General features: G+C 44.9%; 1 protein-coding gene across 5 annotated transcripts; it reads right to left on the bottom strand.

Moving 5' to 3' along the window:
• Positions 1-2,587: 2,587 nt before the first annotated feature.
• On the bottom strand, positions 2,588-18,016 carry B3GALT5 (beta-1,3-galactosyltransferase 5). 5 transcript variants are annotated; one of them, XM_055703231.1, is made up of 5 exons: positions 17,783-18,016; positions 17,176-17,323; positions 11,849-11,999; positions 8,267-8,456; positions 2,588-7,791 (listed from the first exon to the last, which is right to left on the bottom strand). In XM_055703231.1, the coding sequence occupies exons 4-5, from the start codon at positions 8,435-8,437 to the stop codon at positions 6,838-6,840; spliced, it is 1,125 nt and encodes a 374-aa protein (XP_055559206.1). In that variant the 5' UTR covers positions 8,438-8,456; positions 11,849-11,999; positions 17,176-17,323; positions 17,783-18,016; the 3' UTR covers positions 2,588-6,837. The 5 variants fall into 5 exon arrangements, with proteins under 5 accessions (XP_055559206.1, XP_055559207.1, XP_055559209.1 ...); XM_055703232.1 differs by having other exon boundaries at positions 17,176-17,308; XM_055703234.1 differs by lacking the exons at positions 11,849-11,999; positions 17,176-17,323.
• Between the last annotated feature and the right edge of the window lie 5,512 nt (positions 18,017-23,528).

Here is a 23,528-nt window from a genome sequence, read left to right as displayed (position 1 = left end):
TTCTCCCCTATCCCATACATATCCATTCCTTCAGCAAAGTTGGAGAAGGCAGTAATGCCCAGTTACAGCGGCCTCCAGCAGCAAATCTCCTGCCACTTGAGTTACACGTGCAAGACATGCAGGGTTTGGCCTCAGCATAAGGGGGTGGCATCCCCAAAATGGGCTGGGGGGAGGGGGGGTGAGAACAGAGGTGCATTGCATATCTTTGCCCTCAGCACTGAGCTCTCCCTGCCACCAACAAGTGCTGCTATTCTGCTGCCTCCTCACCCGCAGCAGGAACAAGCTGCGTTACTCACGCACACTGCGGCTCACTCCCACTCCTGCCTCACAGCTCAGCTCACTCTTCTTAATTTCCTCATTGAACCTTTACTAGCAGAAGCACATGTAAAGGCTGCACGTCCCTTTATGTACTGGAGTCAAACATTTACTTACAACTGCTGTTCCAGCAATAACAATTAAATTAAACATGAAGGGAATTGAGCTGCCTGAAAGATCTACAAGCTGGAGGTGTAAATCACACCACATAACTAATTTATGACATTCTGCGCCTACAGCTGTACGCTGACAGTTTGTAAGTGTAAAGGCGGCTGTGATTTCTGAGTGCTTTTGGTGACGAAAGAATAGGAAGCTGATTACATGGGCCTTTATCCCTGCACGAAAAGTCTTAAATTAAACGAGGTCAAGCTAGGTCAGTAGCTGAGTGCAAGGGATGTTATGTACATGGCTCAGTTGGCGAGATTCTAAAAAGGGACTTGGATTTCTTTTTTCCCCCCCAAAATAATGCATTTTCAAATTTGTGAAACATAAGGCAACAATAAGGTTACTTTTCAATCATTGAAATTGTCCAATTACGTTTTTCAGTGAAAATGTACTTGGTGAACTTTCCAGGAGAGCCTTAAAACCACTCTATTACTAGGCTTTGAAAAAAACTATTTGCTCAGCGAGAACATGTGCAAATTCAAGTCTGTTTTTTCAGTCTGTATCTCCTATGTACTGCATATACTTAAGTCCTGTGGCTCAGATGCTTTCCTCTACCCAGTGCGATAATATTTGTAGATACTTCTGGAAATACGTTGGTGGAATGAACTAATGAATTTAAGTCCCACTGCAAACAAACAAGCAAAATGTAGCATAAGGGTAAGCAAGGAAAAAACATACACTAAAAGATAAAGGGATCAAGGGAGACTTTTCTAGTTCTGGGTTTTAGTTCAGAACTGCTTGTGTTTGGCAAACAATCTGATGGCCTTCAGTTATTTGACATTTCCCTTTTAAGCAATAGGGGAACAGTGCTGTGCTTCCAGGAGCATGTCCCAAGGAGCATGCCAGTCAGCCACCGTCAAACAGGAAAAACGATTTCACGCTGGATCTTGGTGTTCCAAAAGGTACCAGCTGTGGTTAAAATTGTCTTTTATCAATTCCCTTGCTACGTTTTTAACAATCGTGCACTTTACACTCTTATCATTTGGAAAAAATGTTCTGAATTCAGATCATAGCCTGTATATAAGGTTTTGGTTTAAGGTGCCTTTGACTTTAAGGTTTATCATCTGTAGACCTTTAATGGCAAGAATGGCTGATGTGACATGCTTAATACTTGGGAAAGCACTCCATTTCTTAATCTTTTTCTCTTTTATGGGAATTATGTATTTGCCTTAGGAAGAGGAACCAAACCATTATTTTAGTATGTACATATTAAGGCATTTTAGAGAAGGGGAGAAAATTCAACAGATTCAGGTTCAGATTCAACAAGACCAAGTGCCGAGTCCTGCACTTGGGTCACAACAACCCCACGCAGCACTACAGACCTGGGGCAGAGTGGCTGGGAAGCTGCCTGGTGGGAAAGGACCTGGGGGTGCTGGTTGACAGCCGGCTGAACATGAGCCAGCAGTGTGCCCAGGTGGCCAAGAAGGCCAACAGCATCCTGGCTTGTATCAGAAACAGTGTGGCCAGCAGGACTAGGGAAGGGATCGTCCCCCTGTACTTGGCATGGGCGAGGCCGCACCTCCAAAACTGTGTTCAGAGTTGGGCCCCTCACTATGAGAAAGACTGAAGTGCTGGAGCGTGTCAAGAGAAGGGCAATGAAGCTGGTGAAGGGTCTAGAGCACGAGTCTTAAGAGAAGCGGTTGAGGGAACTGGGGTTGTTTAGCCTGGAGAGAAGGAGGCTCAGGGGAGACCTTACTGCTCCCTACAACTGCCTGGCAGGAGGCTGTGGTGAGGTGGGGATCAGTCTCTTTGCCAAGTAACAAGCAATAGGGCAAGAGGAAACGGCCTCAAGCTGCACCAGGGAAGGTTTAGGTTGGATATTAGGAAAAATTCCTTTACTGAAAGGGTGGTCAAACATTGAAACGGGCTGCCCAGGGAAGTGGTGGAGTCACAGTCCCAGGAGTTATTTAAAAGACGTAGACATGGCGCTCAGGGACATGGTTTAGTGGTGGATTTGGCAGTGCTAAGTTAATGGTTGGACTTGATGATCTTAAAGGTCTTTTCTAACCTAAACGATTCTACAATTCCATTTGTTTTAACTGGAAAAAGAGCAAGCCTCCTAACCTCACTACACCCCAAAATGTTAATACATACACAACTGAAAAGATAAGTGAACACACAAAACTGTGGTAACAAAATATTTTACTAAAATATCATACATTGAATAGTTAGCTCAATGTTCTCATGTTCTATACAAATAATGCAAACATTGTCACACATTGTATATTAACATTATATAGTAACCCCCACACATCCAAGAAGAGCAGCATTCCTGTCAGATCCATTACAGACAGTTATCTCTTCTGTTCCATTCAGCTTTTACGTAAGGCAAATGTTTCATTACAAAAATTTACTTTGTATTCTCAGAAGTGCCTAGAAGGGTTATACCTCTTCAGAAATACTGAAGGAGATGAGATGTGTGACCAAATCCTTCATGGACACTTTTGAAAATCCTAACTTAAACTAAGAACTATGACTTGTGACATAAGAGTTGTGAATAACTTACTCATTTTTCTGTATTCAAAAACTGACCTTGTGTTTGAAGAAATAGAGTATGCTGAAATGCACAGATCTAAACAACTTTTAGACACTATGAGCTCAGCTGATTTTTACACTCCTTCCTACTAAATGAGAAGCAATGGAGTAACTTTTCAGAGTAACTTTTCAAAACTATTCATAAAAAACTGATAAAATAATCATCTGACCCAGAAAGCATAAAAATGTTAGGATAGCACACTACTTTTACAGATAAACTGCCCCAAAATTGTCTAAATTCTTTTATTAGCCTATACAAAATCTAAAAAATAAGCGTATGTACACTGCAGAATTGTATTTACAGTTCTAGTTATATTTCTGATCTTTTTGTGATGCTGTTTCATAGGGAAATAAACATAAATTGGCAAAAGGCCACTAACACTGTTTTGATTGTGTTAAAAATCATGATCTGAGGCCTATGCTGCAAAAGCTAACTTCATTTAGCTGATACTTATAAACTGACTAGCCCAGCGACTTTGTTTAAAAAGTTTGCCTTACATGCAATCATCTACTTTTCTTAAATCACCTTTTTCAGCAGGATAGCCTTATATTTTAAGTAATTAATAATTCATTTACTCTATTCTTATCCAAAGCAGCATACTGAATAGAGAGAATTATGAAATCAGTTTCTAATTTATGCAAGCACAAAGAAAATTGTATGTTGAGGAAAATAAAGTACAGCAACCTAAAGCATTTGCTTGGGAAGCTACTTTGCAAAAGGGAGAGTAACAGGCTATCTGAAACCATAATATTTCAACCTGTACTCATTTGTTCCTCATCAGTGATAAGCTAAATGTGTCAGATAGGCAGGCCATTAGATGCTTAACAATATATATTCAGCGGGGACAAAATATTTCAAATGCAGTAATAAGGAGGGGCATCTTGCACGGGTCACTCAAAATTACAAATAGACTCCCTGGAAACAGTATGCAGAATGGGTTGGTTTCTTAAAACATGCCTAAGGACCTTATTCCAAACAGCATGGTAGCTATGAATTTAGCCCCCAGAATATAATGTTAGCATCTGAAAGTGCAATTAATGGAGAATAGCACCATCTTCCCAGTTAGCAGCTATATTCAAGTAATTTGGAAAACTCCTGAACTGAAATAAAAGCCACCATCAAGAAGCCTAGCAGAACTTGGCCCTCAAGTGTAACTTTTTTTTATGATGACACAAAGCCACAAACTGCTCAGGTAAGACATATTTTAATGCCACTCACAAGCATCACAAATTCAGGGAAGCAACCCAAAATACTGTCTCCTAACAGGAGATTTTACCCTTTGGCCATGAACTCAGCCTTACAGAAGACCACCAGCAGCAGCACCACCATCCCAGGAGCCGGGTGCCACCGTACTTCTCGGATCTCAACACCTAGTGGAGGTGAAGTCAACACATCCTTATGTAAACTAATAGTTATTCTGCTGAGATACAGGGTCCTTGGGACCGCCCAGTTGGACTGGTCGTGCCAGCTGGGATAAGGTTGGCACCAGGCACAAAAGTGCAAGTGACACCCTCAAGGGACTGCAGGATTATTTGTCTGAGAACAAGAAGAGGCCAGGGTGAACACTTGGCTGCATTGTTCTGTCCCAGCTCACAGACCCTTTACCACACAAGAAAGGGAGCTAGGAGAGGCCAGGTAGTGCTCCTTTATGCTCAACATTTTTCCATAAATTAAAGCAATAGCAGCTTACACCTTGGGTACAATAGCAATGAATGGCAAAAAGACATTTCTGCAGGTTACATGGAAAGAACAGTGATTGAAATGCTGTTGCTAGGCTTTATCAGTCTGACTCGTCACACCTACTGAAGGCAGCAGCAAAATTAGATGTGCTACAACAGGGCTTTGAGTTTAAGGGCAGATACACCTGCAAAGTTGGGATGGGAGGCAGAGAGGTGCGGTTCAACCCAGAGCTGGGCTGCCCATCCCCTGGCACAGGGTATGCACTAGGGAAAGGCAAACACCTCCCTGGTCACCCACCTGACCACGTGGGCAGACATATCCCTGCAAACACTGTATATGCAGATATTTTCTGAATAGGAAACTTAAAACAAAGAAAATCATTCTTCTACCAAATAAATAAACATTATTTATTTCATCATCAATTGTCAATAATAAGTACATGAGCTCAAGTTAGTCTAGATCAGAGGGAAATAAATAATATATTATTATCATTATTAAACACTTTTCAGGATGGGGCATACTCCTGCTGAAAATATTTATCCTGCTCTTCAGGCACAAGCAAGTAAAAAAGAGACAGTCCTCACAAACTTCAGTAAAAAAAAAAAAAAAGAAACAATAAAAATATATAATCCCTAAGTAGTAAAATACCTTTCCCTGTATTTCCTCCATGCTTCTCACCACACTCAGTATACGTCCCCATCCCCAGGGCCCTGCCCTGCCATCCTGGGGCAGTGTTCCTGACCCGCGCCTGTCATCACCAGGGCCCAGCCGTTACTGGCTTGACCTCAGACCTACCTCATCACCGTGATCCTGCCTTACGATCGGCACTCTCGGTTGGACCTGGCCACTGTCTGTGGGTCTGTCCTGCTCCCTGGCATGGGTGTGTAGGGCTGAGCCCTGCCAGCTGTTGGACCCCCTTAGCTGCTGGCTCATCTTCTCCTAGGGAGCAGCCCCACTTTTACTGCTCTCTGAAAAAAAAAAATTTCACACAGAATATAGGCATATGATACTTCCTTGCTGGTAAAACTTTTTTTTGCATGAAAGTAAATAAAAATAGGAATACTGCATAAGGAGTGATTTTATTAACTCCTTTCTCCTCCCCATAGCCCAAATGTATTTTTCACAGCATCTACCGTAAAGATCCAATTCTTTATCTCTGAAACCTACAAACATCTTAGTGATTTAATGAATCTTTGCTTGGTAACAAAATAAGAAATGAGGCTCCTAGCCTGAATGATTACTTGGGCACATCTTCGCACTAGGTCTTGTTTAAATGAGAAAAATCCTCCTGTCTTCTCCCTTACACACCCAGTTTCTCATCGGGAAAAATGTCTAAATCAGACATACTGTTTAGCTCACTGTAAGTGACTCTAGTTCAGCCTTGGCAAACCATTCACAGTAGGTTTCAAGCAATCAAAATAAGACAGAAATGTGGAAGATGTCTCCAGGGTCTATTTTAGTAGAAAGATCAGGCCACTCCCCACTGACCACGGATCTGGCTCTATGACATATTATTTTCGGCAGGAGACATGTATAGGAAAGAGATGCACTAGCCTTACACATTCACCAGGTGACCTGCAGTACCTAAGGTTGCCCCAAGTGCCCTGCATAGGCAAATTCTTCCATCTCTGCAAAAAGTCTGTAGAACTGAAGGAGTGATCTGTGCCACTACACAGTTCTTCCCACACAGAGCTGGCTGGAAGGGCAGGGCTGCAGCGCCCTATACCAGGAAGGGAATGCAAACACCTTTTCTTAAATGCCTACACAGATGGGTGCAAATGAAGTAATCTATCAAGGCAGACCAGCAAGAGGGCGCAGATTTCTTCTCTGAACAAAAGTACTTTGACTTTTAGTTTGGCACTGCAGAAATGTTGCCAGTCTTGTAGCAGCAAGATTTGGAGGGCAAGTTTGCAGTCCTGCATCTTTCAGGAAAAAATAATAATTGTAACTTGTGTAGAGAAGGGATGCAAAGAGGTAAGAGTGAGTGGGAGAGAAAGAGGTTTGCATGTTCTTGGGCAGAAATAACCATTTAAAAAGTCCTTAACATGATGCATTTAGAGTTAATTGGGAGTTCTGCTGGAGTCAAGAGTAGCCCTGTAAATGCAGAGGGTTTCATCTTGTTAATTCGAGCAGGGAAGGTGCTAGAGCACTCCGTGATTTTCTGTCGCTAAGTGATTCCAGTAGCTCAGCTGCTCAGATGGTTCTACTTCATGACACATCACGATTTTCTTAAAGCGAGAAACAGAGAACCTAATCCTTTCTGGAAAAAACGTCTGCTCTGAATGAAGCTCCTCCAGACGAATTTTTAATTTGGCAAGGCACAATCCTATGAATACATCTTCCAGTTTAATGAACGAAACACTCTCTGAAACATTATAGATCTGACTAGCAATGTCAGTGGATAAAACATAACCAGTCCCAGAACAAAATGGTGGGTAGGTCTTTGCTGGATACTCTTCTCTACTTACATACCACTTACTCCCTCTTCTCCGTATGGGATACTCATGCAGTTTTAAAAAACCTGTGAAGAATCCAGTGGTCCTTTTTTTCCTTAGAAGAAGCTCAGTGAGGTAAAAGACATTGACAAACACATCTGTGTCCGTTTTCATCACAAAGCTGGACTGGTAACAAAATCTGTGAATCCATTCAATTCCCATCATGGTCTTCAAAGTCAAATTGTAATACGTGTCTGTAAAATTCTTTTGAATAATGTCTCTGTACTTTTGGCTTTCAGCAGCGATATCAGCCTGCTGGCTGAGATTCACAGTGCTTCCCAGCAGGAAATATGTCACCAGGCGCTTGCCGGCAACTGTTCTCTCCTTCCCCCAGGTTTGCCGGATGGCCATTCTGGCATCGACCTGGTGGTACGAGGATGTCACAAGCAGGACGAGGAAAGGAGGGTTCTTATGGCAGTCTATATCTGGGAGCTGCAAGAAATTTCCTCCGATCCTCCTAAAAGTCTCTATGGGGAATATGTAATCTGGGCTGTTTTCACAGAACATACAGAATTCAGTCAAGTTGTTGTAAAAAACCCAGAAGCTAGCACAGCTGAGCCCTACAAGGCAAACAAACAGCCTGAATTTTCCAAAATCCATCTGAAAGAAACAAGAAGGATCAGCACATTAAAGAAAGAAAAAAAAAGAACCTAGTTCCTTCTAGTGCTGTATACCAGTCCCTGCATAGGGATTTAAAGCCAGGTCATCTCTAATTGAAAGCTACCTATTTCAGAGCACTCGCCCACATGCATTTCCTTCAGTATCGTTCCCCCAAGATGCCTGCTGGCAATCAAATTCACACTTGTGCTTACTTGAATATTCCCTCCCTCCAAGCCAGCATCTCCTCAGAAATCCACACAAGCATGTCCACTGACAGCAGGTTACCCTGCCTAATTGTTCAGACCTCCTCCCCATCTTTGACATCTTACAAACCATGACCTAGACCCACCGGGGCCCTCACAAGCCAAAGAGTGGAGAAGTAGCAGGTATGGGCCCATGCCAGGTGAGAAAGAATAACAACAGTAAGGGGGGGAAGGATGGGGGGGGGGGGGGGGGGGGGTAGCGGTTTACATACCATGTTTCTCCATTTGTTTGTAAAGTGCCTGTATCCCAGAGCCAGCAAGTGCTGTCCAGTGGGTAGACCCAGCCAGGTTCCTCCTATCTTCAGCTTCCTTGCATCCTGTGGGGCTCTTGCACCCACCCAGAAACTGCTCCTGATCTTTTTGCTGGAGGGACCATGAGTCATGTATTTGAAGTCGGGTCACCTGCTCAGAAAAAAACCCAACAGTGGGTCAGGTTATTTGGATGTTTCAGCTTTTGCAGAGTTTAGGTAACTCACTAGGGCACGCTGAGGTGAGAAGAGGTTATCTGTACTTCCTTCTCCTTTCAAGGTGAAAGAGATCCAAAACAATAACATCAATGTTCATTCATTCATTCTTATTACAGATTAATGTGCTGCATATCTGATTACAATTCTAGTATAAATTCCGAGAGAAAGAAAAGTTATCTAAGCAAACCCAAAAAGGTCACAGTGTCAAAAAAATTATGCATCACCATAAATTAACCTGGTGAGAAGAGTATAATGCTTCAATTGCTCATTCTATTAAGCCGCAGGCCCACCAGTTACTATTTTAGAGCACTAGGGTGGGGGAAATTTTACTGGGGGAAGGGCATTCCCTTCTGCTTCCCTGCTTCTTAACAAGGAATTGGATATGGCATCTCACCTAAAAGTACAGCAAACTAATGTACAATCCCCAGAGCTATAGATTTCATAGAAGTTTGATCTCTGCCTTCCAATCAGGAATGTTCTGCCCAGACTCCCCAAAACCACGTTAGTGCCCTCTTTTGTTCAAATTCCCCTTTCCAAGCAGCAAAAGAGGTTTTGCGTTGCAGTTATAAGTTCATCTTAAAGTCCAGCCAGGTGTTCCTGGGACCAAATCCAGCTCATTTTACTCATAAGAACAGTCCCATTCACTTCAGTCAGTATTCTCAGAAGCACGAAACAAGCAGAACTGGAGTCCTGGTTTACTGAAATTCCTCCCACAGTGAAATGCATTTTTGCAATGATTCACTAATGAATTTTGAAAATATTTCAAAAGTTCACATTTCTTCTGCCACTTACATTTAAATTAACTTTATCTTTAAATAGAGTATTCCTTGGATCTGTTTTTTCTTGCATGTATAGCTCACAGCAGTCTTGTGATTAACTTAAAAATTGCTTTAATTAAATACTTATGTAAAATTGTATGAGAATATATATATGCACAAACACACACACAAGATTATAAGAAAATCTGCTCTGCATTTGTTCTCATGTTCTTCAGTGGCCTGGGAGGAAGCACATTAATATTCTGAAAATAGTGTTTTTAGGAAAGGATGATGTTCTGAGGTCGACAACAGGGCTGCAGAAGAGGTTTGCTCCTGTCACCTGCTCTCACGAGACTGTCTGAGAGTTTTTGACATTTCTCTGTCACAGGAATTCCAGAACATGTACAAACAAAAGTCCTTCAAATACTGAATAAAGAAAGTAATTGAGAGCCATTTTCTATTAAAACCCATTAAAATACTTTCAGAAGTATTTTAGAAATACTCAAGAGCAAGAAACCATAATATAACATACTAATTTTACCAGACTGCAATAGAATCAGACAAATGTGATTTGACCATATTTACTTCTTGTTTCCATGTTTGGGCACTGGTAACAGATCTCAAGAAAAAAATTAAAAAGGTCCCTGTTCTGGACAGCTGGGAGAGCAGCCTCCCAACGTATGTTCTGGCATGTATTTACCATACTGCCTATCCAGAGCCAGGCTGTCTTCCCTTTTCAGTGCATGTATGAAGCAACATACCTTATACAGCTATATAAACACACACACACACACACAGAGGCAATGCAAACATTTGTAAATGTATGTACATTGTAAAACATATTTTATAAATTTTGCAGATCACACATATGTACACATATCGTTTCACAGCAGGTGACTGACCACCACCAATGGGTAGGCAGTGGCCTTGATAATAAACGCTTCCTGGAGCAAAGTCTCATTTGGTTCTAACTATGTGAAATCTGGAAAATACTAGTTTTTGCCATTGGTTTAATCACCAAAAGGAAATTTGGGCTTACCTGGAACTAGTAGGAATGCTGTTCTTTTTTCCTCAAATGAAACGTTTGCCGTTACCCACAGAGATATTTGTGGAGTGGACTGGGGAGAGGGCTTGCAAGGGCCCAGATCACACCAGTAGCACCTTGGGTGCTCCCAGGCTGGTGTCCCAGTTCTCTCTGCCTCCCCAGCCATGTGTAGGAGGGAGCCATCCGGATAACACGTTGGACCCCACTCTGGGGATTCACCCGAGCTGCGGCTCCTCACTGGGACACCCAGCCCTGCAGAGCCACGAAAGCCCCTGGACCAGATGCAGTAGAGGAGTCTCAGCCTCCCTGTCCATACAGGATTTTTGTTGCAATCCCATTTCCTCTGTTTCACTCTTGCAATATTCTTTCCCCATTATAACACCAGTTGCCCAAACTTCCCTCGCCAGGTGAACTCAGCAAACAGATGAGAGTGCACACAGGTGTCTCACCTGACAGCCCTACCTTTAATTTGTCCCCCTTGATGCTCAAGAAGGGATGAGTTGCCCCAGATGCCCGCAAGGCCAGTGGGAGCCTGTGATGCAACGGTGGGGCTGTTGGAAAAGATACATTTGCAGAGGTACAGCTTTGGTGTCCCAAGGACCCAAGCTTGGCAATTGGTTACAAGGTTGGCATTACTGAAAGAGTACCAAGGGAAAGGGTGACAGAGATGACCAGCTTCCTGTCTCTGAGGCTGTTTTTCTTTTAAAACCTTCGATTTCACTCTTGGTTTTGGGTGAACAGGGAAAATTTTGAAAGTTAAAATAATTTTGTATTAATACAGGCAGGTCAGTTCCTTGGACCACTTAAGTTGCCTATCAGGGAATTAAATCACCTTAGTATTGGCTCCTTAGCCCTGGGATGCTGGGTCCCCATCCCGTCCTGATCCCACTTGCAAACAGCAGGTTTATGTTCCTGGGTGAAGCAAATGCTCCATCTCCCCCACTGCCTGAGAGAACAGCTACGTGTGAAGAACACATGGGGAAAAAATGGCTTCTGTGATGTTTCAACAGGACAGCATGGCTGTGACCACATTTAACAAAACAATCACCACCCAACCTAAAGTACCTTGCTCTACAGCAGAGATATGAGTGTGGGTTAGGTGTGACAACACCTTGTGGTTTCTAAGCTGTCTCTGTCACTGTATCTTTCCTCCTTTGCCTGCGTCCGACAAATAGTACAGTCTGTGATTCAAGATTTCCAGCCTGCATGCACATACCTCTGTGGAACAGTCCTGGAGATGTTAGTATGAAAGGAACAATAAGTCTACAGGAGGTGGTCCAGAAAGCAATGGAGACCTATTAGCAGCCAACCTCTTTTCTAGAGGTCATTTTGAACAGCATCCAGTACTTTTGCATCAAAACCAATCTTTCCAGTTTTCTAGAAAATCTTTTTGCATGACATTATACTTGGGTTTTCTCTCTGATCTGAGTCAGAAATTGCACTTTGTAATTATGTCAAAGCTTTTTCTATCTCCTGTTGTTTCAACTACACAATATTTTATGTAGGGCACTGCCAAAAAATTACCTGCTTCGCGTCCTAAACAGCGGTTTGTTAAAACTGACTGGCACAGCGTTTCACGGCTCTGCACAGATCCAAATGAGGTTTGCACAACAGCCTGGCACCCAAGCAACGCGCACTACAGGAGCCTGCAGCCCAGTGCTCCTCTCGCACACACCTGAAACAAGCTCGTGGAGAAAAGAAGGTAGTCAAGGTCTGTGATCCAAATCAGTCAAACTGCAGCCCTCTACTTTGCAAGTACCTATTTCCACCAGCGGCAAGAGCTTCCTCCTGCGTTCTGCTGCAGCAGGCAGTTTGGCTTTAGGGTCTCTGTCCACACTGCTGACCCCTGTGTAACTCCTTCATGTTGCACAGTGATAAGGCCGTGGTAACTCTTGTGACAAAGTCTAGTTATTCCATCAAAATTAATCTGACACCTCCTTTAGTTCTGTTAATGAGTATAATTATGTAAACGTCACCAAGAGATCAAGACTATCTGCCACATAGATCAGGAAAAGAAATCTGGCCGAGGCAGAGAGAGGTAAGTAGGTCTAGTGTCCCCCTGAGAAACAGATTCAAAATACCAATTTAAAGAAATAAAGTTTTCTCAGTTTTTTCTGGGGCAAAGCTACGGTCAGGCCACTGAGTTCAGTGGACGATGGGTGTTAGCTTTGTGTTGAGGTCACACACACCAGCCAGCGAACGACCCGCACCGCAAAAGGCTGAAGTGCTTTGACTATCTGCAAGAGTCCTCGCTTTGTAAACAGAAACACAAGCAGCTGTGACAACGCAGACCTAAAAGCATTGGCGTGATTTAAGTGCATAAGCAGGAGTTAATGACCTCACATACTGCACAGTTCAAGTCAGCAGCAATATTCCCATTTTTCTTCCCTAATAATCAGAACATGTGCCCTGGTATAAGTACTAATAATACCCGCTAACTTTTGATTTTCCTCAGAATAAAACCTTTAAATTGCTTTCTCAGAAGCTCAGCAGGACACAGGGAGGGATTGAACATTCACAGATAATAAGAAAATGTCACATACAGCAGGAAACATTTATTTTTTTTTTCTAAGCGCAAGCATTTCAGAGGAGCAGGGGACAGCCTGGAACTCTCAAAGACGATGTCTCTGGCAAGGCAGTGGGTTCAGCAGTGGCCTGGCCACCGTTACAGGTAGGCACGTAGCTGGGTTTCTCCTGTAGCCCAAGCTCTGAAGTTGGGGAGGGATTGCCTCTGGCCCAGTAGTTTTCAGCTGTCCCCCCACTGCCAGAGCGGGAAGTGGCCCGACACCGACCAGACCTTCTCAGGAACAGCAGTGCCTACTCATGTCCCACACAGGACTACCAAAACTAGTGGTGGTGAACCTCTACCCTAAATAAAGGGTTGCATGGGGACAGACTACCCTGCCTCATCCCCTGGGAGCGCTGGCTGGCTTCTCCTGCCCCATGCGTTTGATAGCAGCATCCCACTGAACCTCCCAAGCCGGTGATGCTGCTTCCAACCAAAAGAACTGCGCCACCAAGGTGATGAGGCTAAATGTCTCCTTCCTGGCACTTTAAAATGCCACTTTTCAGAGGGAGGTTTTTACAGCAACATGTATTAACAATGCCCTCACCCAAAGCAAATGTCAAGACTGGCAGGCAAGAAGGATGACAACCTGGAAAGGGTGCAGGACAAGGGAAAAACTCCTTCTGCCGCCCTTACTGTCAGACCATGGAAAACCTTTTTCCCTCTGCTACCTCTCACCAGCTTCTGCTGTCAGGATTTCTTTCCTTGTCAGCCCATCAGTGACTCAAAGCAAGATATTGTTCCTCTGCTTCATACATACCAGCTTCTATCATTTAAGCCCTGAGTTGCTAGGCACTTTATTTACAGTCAAATCCTCTCCCTTTTTTCTTTCTTTTTTTCCTTTTTTTTTTTTTTTTTTTTTTTCTTCTCTGGTTTTCTTGTCACTTTTTTTGCAGTGCTACTGAGTAGGGTTAGCTTTCCCAGCTCCTCTCCAGGCACCTCTGCACTACGGTTGGCCTGCTGTGATGGGGTGTGCATGGGGAGAGGGGCTCTGAGGGGTGGGTGCTTTTGATGCCTAAAATAAGCCCCTGGCTCTCCAGAAAGGCCATGAAGTTTTACAGCCAGGGAGCTAATGCTGGGCAATGGGTGAGCCATTCACCCATGGTCACAGACCCATGGCAGGAGTCCTGATCTCCAAACCCTAAGCAATCAATTAGACAACAGATAGAAAAGGAGCACTGTTGGCACTAATTTTCAAATCCTACCATGTCGCCTGGCTTATACTCTGTTGTTATGTCACTAATACCCTTTTAGCTGATTGAGCCTGTAACTTTAACAGGAAATTGAATGTTCTTTGTAGAAGGTTGGACTGGTTTTATTTGCCACTTTGGGTTTTAATAAGAAAAGAAAAAGAATAAGGAAAAAAAAAAAAGATGTAGAGTAGAAACAAGTCATGTTTTTAATTTAATGGTTCTAGGGGAAAAAACCCCACATATTAGAGTGATGTCTTAAATTTTAGATTAATATTAATCACAATGAAATTCCATGCATATATACATAATACAGATGTATACAGATATATGCATACAAGTGTATTGTTTTTAGCAGAATGACCAACACAGCCTAAACAATGGTACAGTTATAACAGGCAAAGAAACTTTTTTCCCAGCAATCAAAGAAAAAATCTGACCAAAAAATGTAGACTTTAAAACATAAATTGGTTAGAATTCAGTAACTGAGTAAGAGTCCCTGAAAGTTTCACCTCCGCCCCCCAGGTCTCTTCCCGCTGTGCTACGACAGAGACAGTTTCAGAAGAGCCATCTGACCCACTGTAATTCCTTAACCTTATCTCTTCAAAGAAAGATTTCCACCATTTCCTCCTCCAGATCATGGATTTTGTACTACAGAGGGTAATGAACTGGTGGTTAACCACAATGCCAGCGTACGCATATAAACTGACACAGCAGCTCTCTCAGAGGCAACGAATAGGCATAGGAGCTTTGCATGCAACACTCACCTATTAAAAAGGTACAACTTTATTATTACAAGGGTGTCATCCACTCAAAAACACAGCCTTTCCAGTTCAGATATGGAAGTGTCACCTCAGGTGTGAAAATTTCCATTACTCAATGGTTGCACTGGTCCAGACCAGAAGTCTATGTGGTCTCTGGGTTCTGCCTCTGAAACTACCCAGGCAACTGATGCCTAAAGTAGAACAAAGATCATGGTGAGTGTATTCTCACAGAAGGAAGGCATTTATGGCACAGGGATCTTCTGACCCAGAGGCTACATCTTCCTCTTTATTTAAAAAAAAAAACAACCAAACATTAAGAGCTATTAGCTCTTGATGCATCTTGAACTCATCCACATTACCATGGCTAGTCACTCATGACATTCATTTGGAAAAGCCAAAGAGCCTCAGAACAAAATGGCAGGTTTTCTCTCAAAACCAGCAGAAAGTTTGGCAGGAGGTGGAGCTGCTCCCATAAATGTCACAGGAAAGAAGTGCTGCATCTGAAGAGTCAAAACAAAATTTATTTCCAGGGACTTTAGCCAAGTCAGGAAAGCTTACTTCTGTTTTAAAATATCATTTTGCTTTTCCAAGCTGCCTGCAAAATTCTCCTCGTGAATCCTGGCCCTAAAAAGCCCACCAAAATGTCAGCCGGGATATTTAGTAAGGCCAGATCCCTTTTCCAGGAAGGAGAGAGATGTTACAGTGGAGGCTGCAATATGAGCTGTTAAGCAACCTGTTGCAAATTTCAGACTATCAATGCAGAGAAACTGTGCAGGACAGCCATTACAGTGCAGCCCCTGGTGTAGGTATTCTTTGTACTTTTCAGGAGTATATTTGGACAGTTTTAATTTAATCCACTTCCACAGTCAATCCAAACACAGCTGGCAGGCAATGAGCAACGAGGCATCCTTTCTTGCAGGCAGAGAAAACAGCAGCGCCTCTGGGGTACTCCGGACCTTTTCTCATCTTAGTAATCATTTTTTCCAAACATTCAGACTAAAACTCTTCCAATTCTCTCTCTCTTTCCTTTGCCCTCTTGTACCAAATGTCCCTTTCCAGGTTTCTCTTCAATGCTAATAGACTTGCTTCTTCAAATGCTCCCTCTGTTCCTACAATACTCCCATCTTCCATTTATCACTGATGCTAATGAGCATATTTCACTTTTTTTAAAAATTGCCTCATGAATCAGCAAATTTATTACAATAACTATTTTAATTGCTATGTTCTAAACTGCAGATCTCACCAAAGACAAGTAATTGTCCACAATGGGATGAATCAGAGCAACCTTACCCTGTATAAACCCATGTGGTTCATTGTGCTGAACAGGAACAAAATCCAGCTCACAGCCACTTTCTTATCTTCATAAACAAAAAAAGCAATGGCAAAATTTCTTCTTTAAGCTCTTGCTGTCAATGCTAGTACTCCAAGAGCCTGGTTCTCTGAGCTATAGAAGCACGATTCTTCAAAAAGTGTATGTACATGTCTGTTGTTCCCCCAAACAAATCAAGTATCACCCTCATTTACAGTTAGTGCTGTATGTTGGATTTTTTATCTTAATGAAAAAAATAAACATGAAAATGGTATTTCAGACAGAATGAGGGTCCTCTGTGTCTCCCTCGGAAGCAATGTCAAGATACACAAAGTAAGAAGTAAAAGAGCACTGCAGAGAAGAGCTAGCCATGCAGATTGTACAATAAATGTTCAAAATGGGGAAAATTACCAATAATGATATTCCAACATCACTCCTAAATCTTTCATAAACAGAGTGCTGCTCAGCCCTGACAATATCACTGTAGGATGAGGACTTATCAGGATGGTACCTTTCAGATGGTTTTTGCTCCTATTTTAAGCCGGGGCAGCACTTTGCACAGAGTAGGTGAGCCCAGTGCTCCTGCCATTCTGTGCCCTTTTGTTTCATGCTGCCTCTTGGCACAGTCATTTTTCAGTGTTTGGAGCTTTATTCTTCCCCTATCAACCCAGCACTTGAACTAAATCTTTGCCTTTACATGTCTGCGAAAGAAGCAATCTGGTACTTTTGGAGGATAACATTGACTGGGCATCACACAGTTTCCACCCAGGGCAGGGAAGCCCAGGACAGCCACTCAGGCTCCCCGCACCGCCGCAGCCCTGTGCCAAATGCTAACCGGGAGGGACGGTGTCCGGCTCCTCTTTGCATTAGCAAGGCTAAGGCAGAAAGCAGAGGAACAGTAATCGTACCACGGCCCTCATGCTGGCAAATCCTTTGTAAATAACTACTTGGCTTTAAAAGTGCTGATTATACACAGCGATGTCTGTAGGATCAGGCCCAAGGGCTGCTTTTTAATTACTTACCTGTACCGCACGGATCTTCTTCTTTTTAAGCATCTTATCCAAGGTCTCAGCAAACACACTGGACAGCCAGGAGAACATTGCCCTGTAGTTGTCCTAAGTGATCCTGGTTTTTATCTGGGGACAGGTTCGCTGGCTGCCAAACGATTTCCTTGTGTTAAAAGACACACTAAATAGCACACACTAAATCCTCCGGCAAACAAGAAGATTGCTTGCTACTTTCTTACCACCAAATCAGTGTTCCCCGCTCACGCCAAATAGCCTGATGCACCTCACCGCCCGTGATGCACATCACCGCCCGTGATGCACATCACTGCCCGCTTTACCGGAGGACGGGCGCTGCGGTCCGGAGCCCTCGGCTGAGCCCCACATGCCACGGGGCCACCGGATGCTCGGCCCGGGCGAGCGGCTTCCCTGGACTTTGATCCCATCTCCCAACTGTGGTGGCATCCGCCACGCTTTATTGTCCTACTCTCCCTACCCCGCCGCGGCGGCTGGCGACTCTCAGAAAGCCGGGGGCGCAGGTCCAGGGGTGCAGCCGTAGGTGCGGGGACCCCCGTGCCCCCGGCCATACCTGCCGCTGGAGCTGGGGGCAGGGGCAGCTCCTCACCTCAGGCGGCCGCGGCGCATCCCCCGGCGGCTCCGGCCGTGCTGGGCGGGGGCTGCAGCGGGCGGGCGGCCCTTCCCCCGGGAGCGGGGCGCCGGCTGCAGTTTGCGAAGTCTCCCCGGGTCCCCCCGCAGCCCAGCCACCCCGAGCGAGGCGCAGCGCGATCGCCTGTGCCTCCGGGGCCAGAAGCGAGGGACGGCAGCGCTGCGGCAGCGGTAACCGGAGCTCCTGCCGCCTTCCCTCTCTCCCTCCTCCTCCTCCTCCTCCTCCCTCCCTCCCTCCCTCTCCCTCCTCCCTCCCTCTCTCCCATAGGTAACGGACCGACTGTACCGCGGCAAGCTCCGTCGGCAGGGAAGGCAAGGTTAGGAACTGCCCGCAGATGGTTTATTTTGGATATTTTGGCTGGCAGGGGGGAGGCAATGGCCTCCCAGGCGCCGGAGCGGTGCTCGTGGGGCTGGAAAGCGTCAGCGCAGAGCCAGCCCTTCCAGCGCTGGGACGGTCCGGCTCCGCGCTCCCAGTTACCAACGATGCTGCCTTCACCTGCACAGGGGGAGAGAAACCTCCCTCTGCTAAAAAGGCTGCGTTAGGGCACCCTCACGGTCCCGAGATTTCCCCTGACGGGGAATGACATTCTGGTGACAAGGGCAAAGGGGAGCAAACACCGCCCCGCGCAACCCCGCGGGCAGCAGCAGCGGTGGGGGGCAGCACCCCGCTGCCAGCCCCGTCTCCACTCTGCCCAGTCACTTCATCGCCCCTCTCCTCCCATCTCCTCACACCCCTGTGTTTGCTTGACCCCTGACGCTTTGCTGTTTGGGCACCAGCTCAGGTTCAGGACAGCGCTCAGCCCCGGGCACAGTCAAGCCTTTGCTTTAGGGCTGGCCCGAGTCCAGCCAAGACGTCCCATCCCTTCCCGGGGCCACTTGCAATACTTCTTGGTGCAAGTGGAGAGGCGCAGCATTTTTACCTTCGTATACATGCAAACTGTCCCCCGGTGACAGCAATCAATGACAGTTTCACATGACAACAATTATTGAAGCAAATGGCTTTGGGGAAATGCATTTCTCTCCGAAGGGCTGCAAGCTCAAGCAGAAAAGAATACTTCCAAATAAATGTTACAGATAGAGCAGCCCTTCTAATAGCAAAATACCCACTAACAAATCAGGGAGTTTGAATTTCTATCAAGAAATATTCACTTTGATTTGTCATTGTCACTTTTGAAACAGGTTGTTCTAGCGCAGCATAAAAACCAAGAAACAGATCAATCGCTACAGGCTGCTGGCAGCTCCCTTTCTCCTCCCCCTCCACTCCAAGGCTAGAGGTGGACAGATGTCATTAAGGAGACATACAAACTGCTGTTTGCTTGTTCTGCTTTGCAGGAGAAATAAAAGTAAGAAGAGAGGTTCAGAGCCACTTCCACATTTGCTTCAGAGAGGGCTGCTCTAAAAAGCAGAGGGGGGGGGTGTGGGGTGTGCCTTTTCAGGTTTTTTAAAGGCAAAAAAACCCCAAAGCTGGGTAGCTTTGGTTTCTTCTAAAGAGGAAGCATTAGCTAAGGCACCTAGAATGCCTGTGCCTCCCTCTGTATGCATGACTATCTCTTTTGTGCTCTGAGTTCCTAAAAAAACCTTTCCTTTAGTTTTGGGAAACCGCTAACGCTTTCTTTGTCACGGTCTGACCTACAAAGGCCACGAGACTCTGGACACACAAAAGCTTCTGCAAGCAAATTTCCTGCCCTCTACCTGAACACAGGACATTTTCCCATGGAAAATGGGAAACCAAGGGTGACCTGGGGCTCACACCTCTGTCCACACAGCTGCTGCACATCACATCCCTCACCGGCTGTCTTCAGGGCAGTCCAGCCAAGGAGCTTACTGAAACAGGAGTATGTTACCATTTCATACAAAACCTGTTTCCACTCTCTTCAGCCATGCCAGGGAAGGGTTACTGCTCCTAGTTTGCTTTGTTGAGTTTTAGCAGTTTGCATCTTCACAGCTCTTAGCCTGCCCAGCTGTCTTTAAAGCCAGGGAGACTTGAGGGTGTTGGGTCTCTAGCAGGACTGCACACTGGAAGGCACACATTGCACTTGGAGATTACACAGGCTAATGTCTGGAGGGGCACAAGACAAAGTAAAATAAACTCTGAAATATCTAGCCTTTGTGCTGAGGAAAAAAAAAAAAAACACCCAAGCAAAATCTAATTCTCTGTACCCCTGATTTAGGATTGCGCTTGCTGTGTAAATCCACCCCTACACCAGCAAAGCATTTAAGCAGAGTAACGTAAACATATGCCTATATTTCATTTAGCAGTAAATTTAAGTCATCATGTGTCTACATGAAGTTAGGCCTCAAAGAGTGAGTCAGGTCCTAAATCAGTGTTGTAATTGAACTAAAATAGCCTAAGCCTTCTCTAAATGCACATAGCTTTAACCTGTCACATCAAATGAAAATTACATACTTAAACTATAATCTTCCTGTTCCCTTAGTCATCAAAAGAGGCTAGATCAAATTAAAAAAAAAAAAGACAGTGTCGATGCTGCTCAGCCGGCTGAGGAGGAGGTGGGGCTCATGGACCGGGACATTCAGCTTGAACCAAGGGGTATTTCTGCCTTCCAAACCAGAGTCGCCCCCAAACTCACCTCCCCCAGCACCCCCATCCATGTCACTCCTTTCTCCTTCAAGCAGGAAACTGGCAGCTTGAAACACCGACTGCGCTGGTGTCTCTATATTGTCATCTCCCCTGACAAGTAACGTTGGTTGGAGATGACCTCGCTAAGTGACAGTTAGTATTTTCACACAGGAGCTCGTTCAAGCATAAGGCAGGCAGAGATAAGATCAGACAGCAAACACCCATCAAAAGATGCCATTGTTTGGTTTGGGTTTAGGTTTGCTGGGTTTAGTTTTGTAGCACTATGAAAAATGTGAATAAGAGCTCTGTCCTTGGGTTTTTCTGAATGCATGTGCTGCTAAGACAGCTGTGGGGGAAGGCAGAGCAGCACTTGCAGCTGAAGAGGGTAAGTAAGGGATTTACAGGCTGCATACTTGGTGTAGGTATGGGATGTTTCAACAGCTTTATTACCTGACTGTATTGGAAGTTTCAAGGCTATTCGCTTTAATACAAAATTAAATCTAATTTTCGTACAGAAGGTTTCAAGGTTTTTCTACAGTGAACCTACACAGATTTATTTCAGTCAGGAGGAGGACTTTTGTTGAAATGAAAGCATCATCCCTTCAATGGGCACAGTTTACGCTATAAAGACATTAATAGCAGTGCAGATTAATCTGAGGAAAATTGTTACCAATAAAACCTACTCGTATAGTAGCAAAATGGTTTCTACCCTCAGATTTACAGTATTATAATTTTACTGATGCAAAACTGTATCTTTGGCAGACAGTGCAAGCTCTGTTGGTAAGCTAGGCACATCAGACACCCCACCACACATGAAGCTTTATCTATATAACAGCACCCCTGCTAGGGGGAAGGTGGGAATAGTGATTGCTTCATTATATCAAAATATGCAAAGTTCTACAATAACTTGTGCAAACAAGGCTCAAATACCTCTCAGCAACAGCAGCTAACAAAATAAGGGGGTACCATTCCCCACAGATGACTCCTGTACTGGCCAATGCTCCTGGGGCTGTTTCTTGCCCTACATAAATCCCTTGGAGCACAGAAGGTTCCTCCTGCTGACCCGCACCCACCCCGTGTCCTGTGTTTCCTTCTTACCTTACCCTATCCACTCCTCTGTCGTGCTTAAATGAATCAGCAGGTGGGGTTTTAAGCTGTCTGTAGGTAAACATGAATACTTTTTTGATCTAGATATGCTTGTCTAACCACTGCCTAAAGAGCAAAGAAAGCTGAATTTGCCTGTCTTAATGTCTCATTTCCAATTACTTCCACAGCGCATTGATGGGTACAGCTCCTCCTGGGTGCAGTCATGTGTGGTGGCACATGCAGAGGGTTGGGACAGGGACAGGCATGGGGTCAGGGAGGGAGGAGACTGCTTCCTCTCTTGTCAGGACTGGGTTCAGCGCTACAGCAGCAATGGCACTAGCAGTCCATTGCACACCATGCAAAACAAAAAATATTGAGTGAATTTTAAAGGAAGTTTACAGAAAGCAATGCTCCCATTCAAAAAACGCAAGCACATTGTTAATACGACTCTTAAGTGTGATACTCGTTCAGTTGCTTCGTATTCTTCTTCACAGCAGACTGCACCTGGCTGGTGAACCTCACTTGCAGGACACTACATCCCAACAGGAAGCCATTTATTAAAATGCTGGAGACCAAACAGTCATGAAAAAAACTCTTTGACAAATAGTTTCCCATAAGAACTTCACGTGGAGGGAAAAATCTTAAGCTGCCCATAGCCATTCACATCGTAACGTTGCATACAAGAATAAAGCTAATCAGTAGAAGGACAGGAAAAAGTCAGTTAATGGAACTGCTTAAATGCACCAATCAGGCATAAAAGCTCATTTAATTGATCTTCACAAAGGATATGCTGTTCTTAATATTAGTTTTGCTTATGCATGCCTAATACCTCCTTCTACCCTGTATTTGTAAGAAGGCATGCTAGTCATGCATGAATAAAATTTTATTGAGAGGCAAGTGTTCTGATTTTCTTTAATGTACATTGCTCACATTTATTTTGCAAGCTAAGCCAAACTCTCACAGTCTGATTATTTCTATATGGGACTAGGAATAGGGCTTGCAAACTGTGAAGAAGAACTTCAGTGAGTCCGGGAGTGTCTCCACTTCCTGCTGAAGCTGTGAATTTATTCCTTAACCAATTACAGCAACACTCTGTGCAAGACCTGAGATGATTCAATTGTGACTTTTCATTTCATCCTGTATAAAACCTTCAGTCTAGCCTCAGCCTTTTGCCATTCCAGTCATTATTATTTCCAGTGCTAATCGCTAGTGGAGCCTGGAGCAATCGATCTGCTGAGACATGCCGATGTTGCACGTTACAGCGTGGTCTCCTAAGGATGGGAGCAGAAACATGCTCATAGCCACAAGCTCCTGCTTTGTGTCTTCCTTGAGCCGTTGACACTGCGGGTTGGGTGGGCGCTGGCTGTGCCAGGTGGAGGACAGAGCTGGTAAGACTCGGCAGCCACAGTCATAGCTGGCACCCGTGGGAAGCCAGACAGCCATGCCTGGGTTAGGGACACCCCTCCGCCACATGTGTTTTGTCGGGGGGGACACCAACCCACAGGCGTCAGGGCCAGCAGGCTGCCAGCTCCAGCTGGTACCCGTCCCCTGGCTGGCACATGCCCGCAGGCACCACCAGGCAGCTCTCGCCTGCGTTCTTGGGGGTGGCTGGACAACAGTCTTTCAGAAAGAAACCCCAGCTTGATGTAGGGCCTGTGACCAACACAAAAGTCTTTTGCTTTTACTGATAAGCTGCCTGAATAGCTAACCATCCAAACTGTAGGGGTGTGTACCTTATCTCTTGCCATGCTTTTGTTGGCTGAGGTTTGCCTCCTGCCCAGGGGAGTTGCCTCATCCCTCTGTCAGCAGACACAGACTGCCATCGAGCTGCCAAAAATTTCTCTCCAGCTATTTTAACCTGTGAGCAGGTGAAGACAAGGACCTCGTGCCTTCTGTGTCGGTGCAGCACTCAGGGCTGCCTGACACCGACCACGGTGCGGGGCCTTTGCGCACTGGAGGTTTCCTTGCTGCCACCGCCAGGACTCATGAGCTGTAACCTCCATTAATGCAGTGCTGCATTTACCTCCCAGGCTCTTTCCAG

Source organism: Falco cherrug, chromosome 2, assembly GCF_023634085.1.
Source record: "Falco cherrug isolate bFalChe1 chromosome 2, bFalChe1.pri, whole genome shotgun sequence".
Lineage (NCBI taxonomy): Eukaryota > Metazoa > Chordata > Aves > Falconiformes > Falconidae > Falco > Falco cherrug.
Note: the sequence above shows the minus strand (reverse complement) of the source record. Positions and strands in the feature narration are given on the sequence as shown.

Coding starts and splice junctions, on each gene's coding strand:
- B3GALT5 (XM_055703231.1), bottom strand. CDS start 8,437: ATGACTCATGGTCCCTCCAGCAAAAAGATCAGGAGCAGTTTCTGGGTG. Junction 7,792..8,266: donor CAAACAAATGGAGAAACATG/GTATGTAAACCG, acceptor TGTTTCTTTCAG/ATGGATTTTGGAAAATTCAG.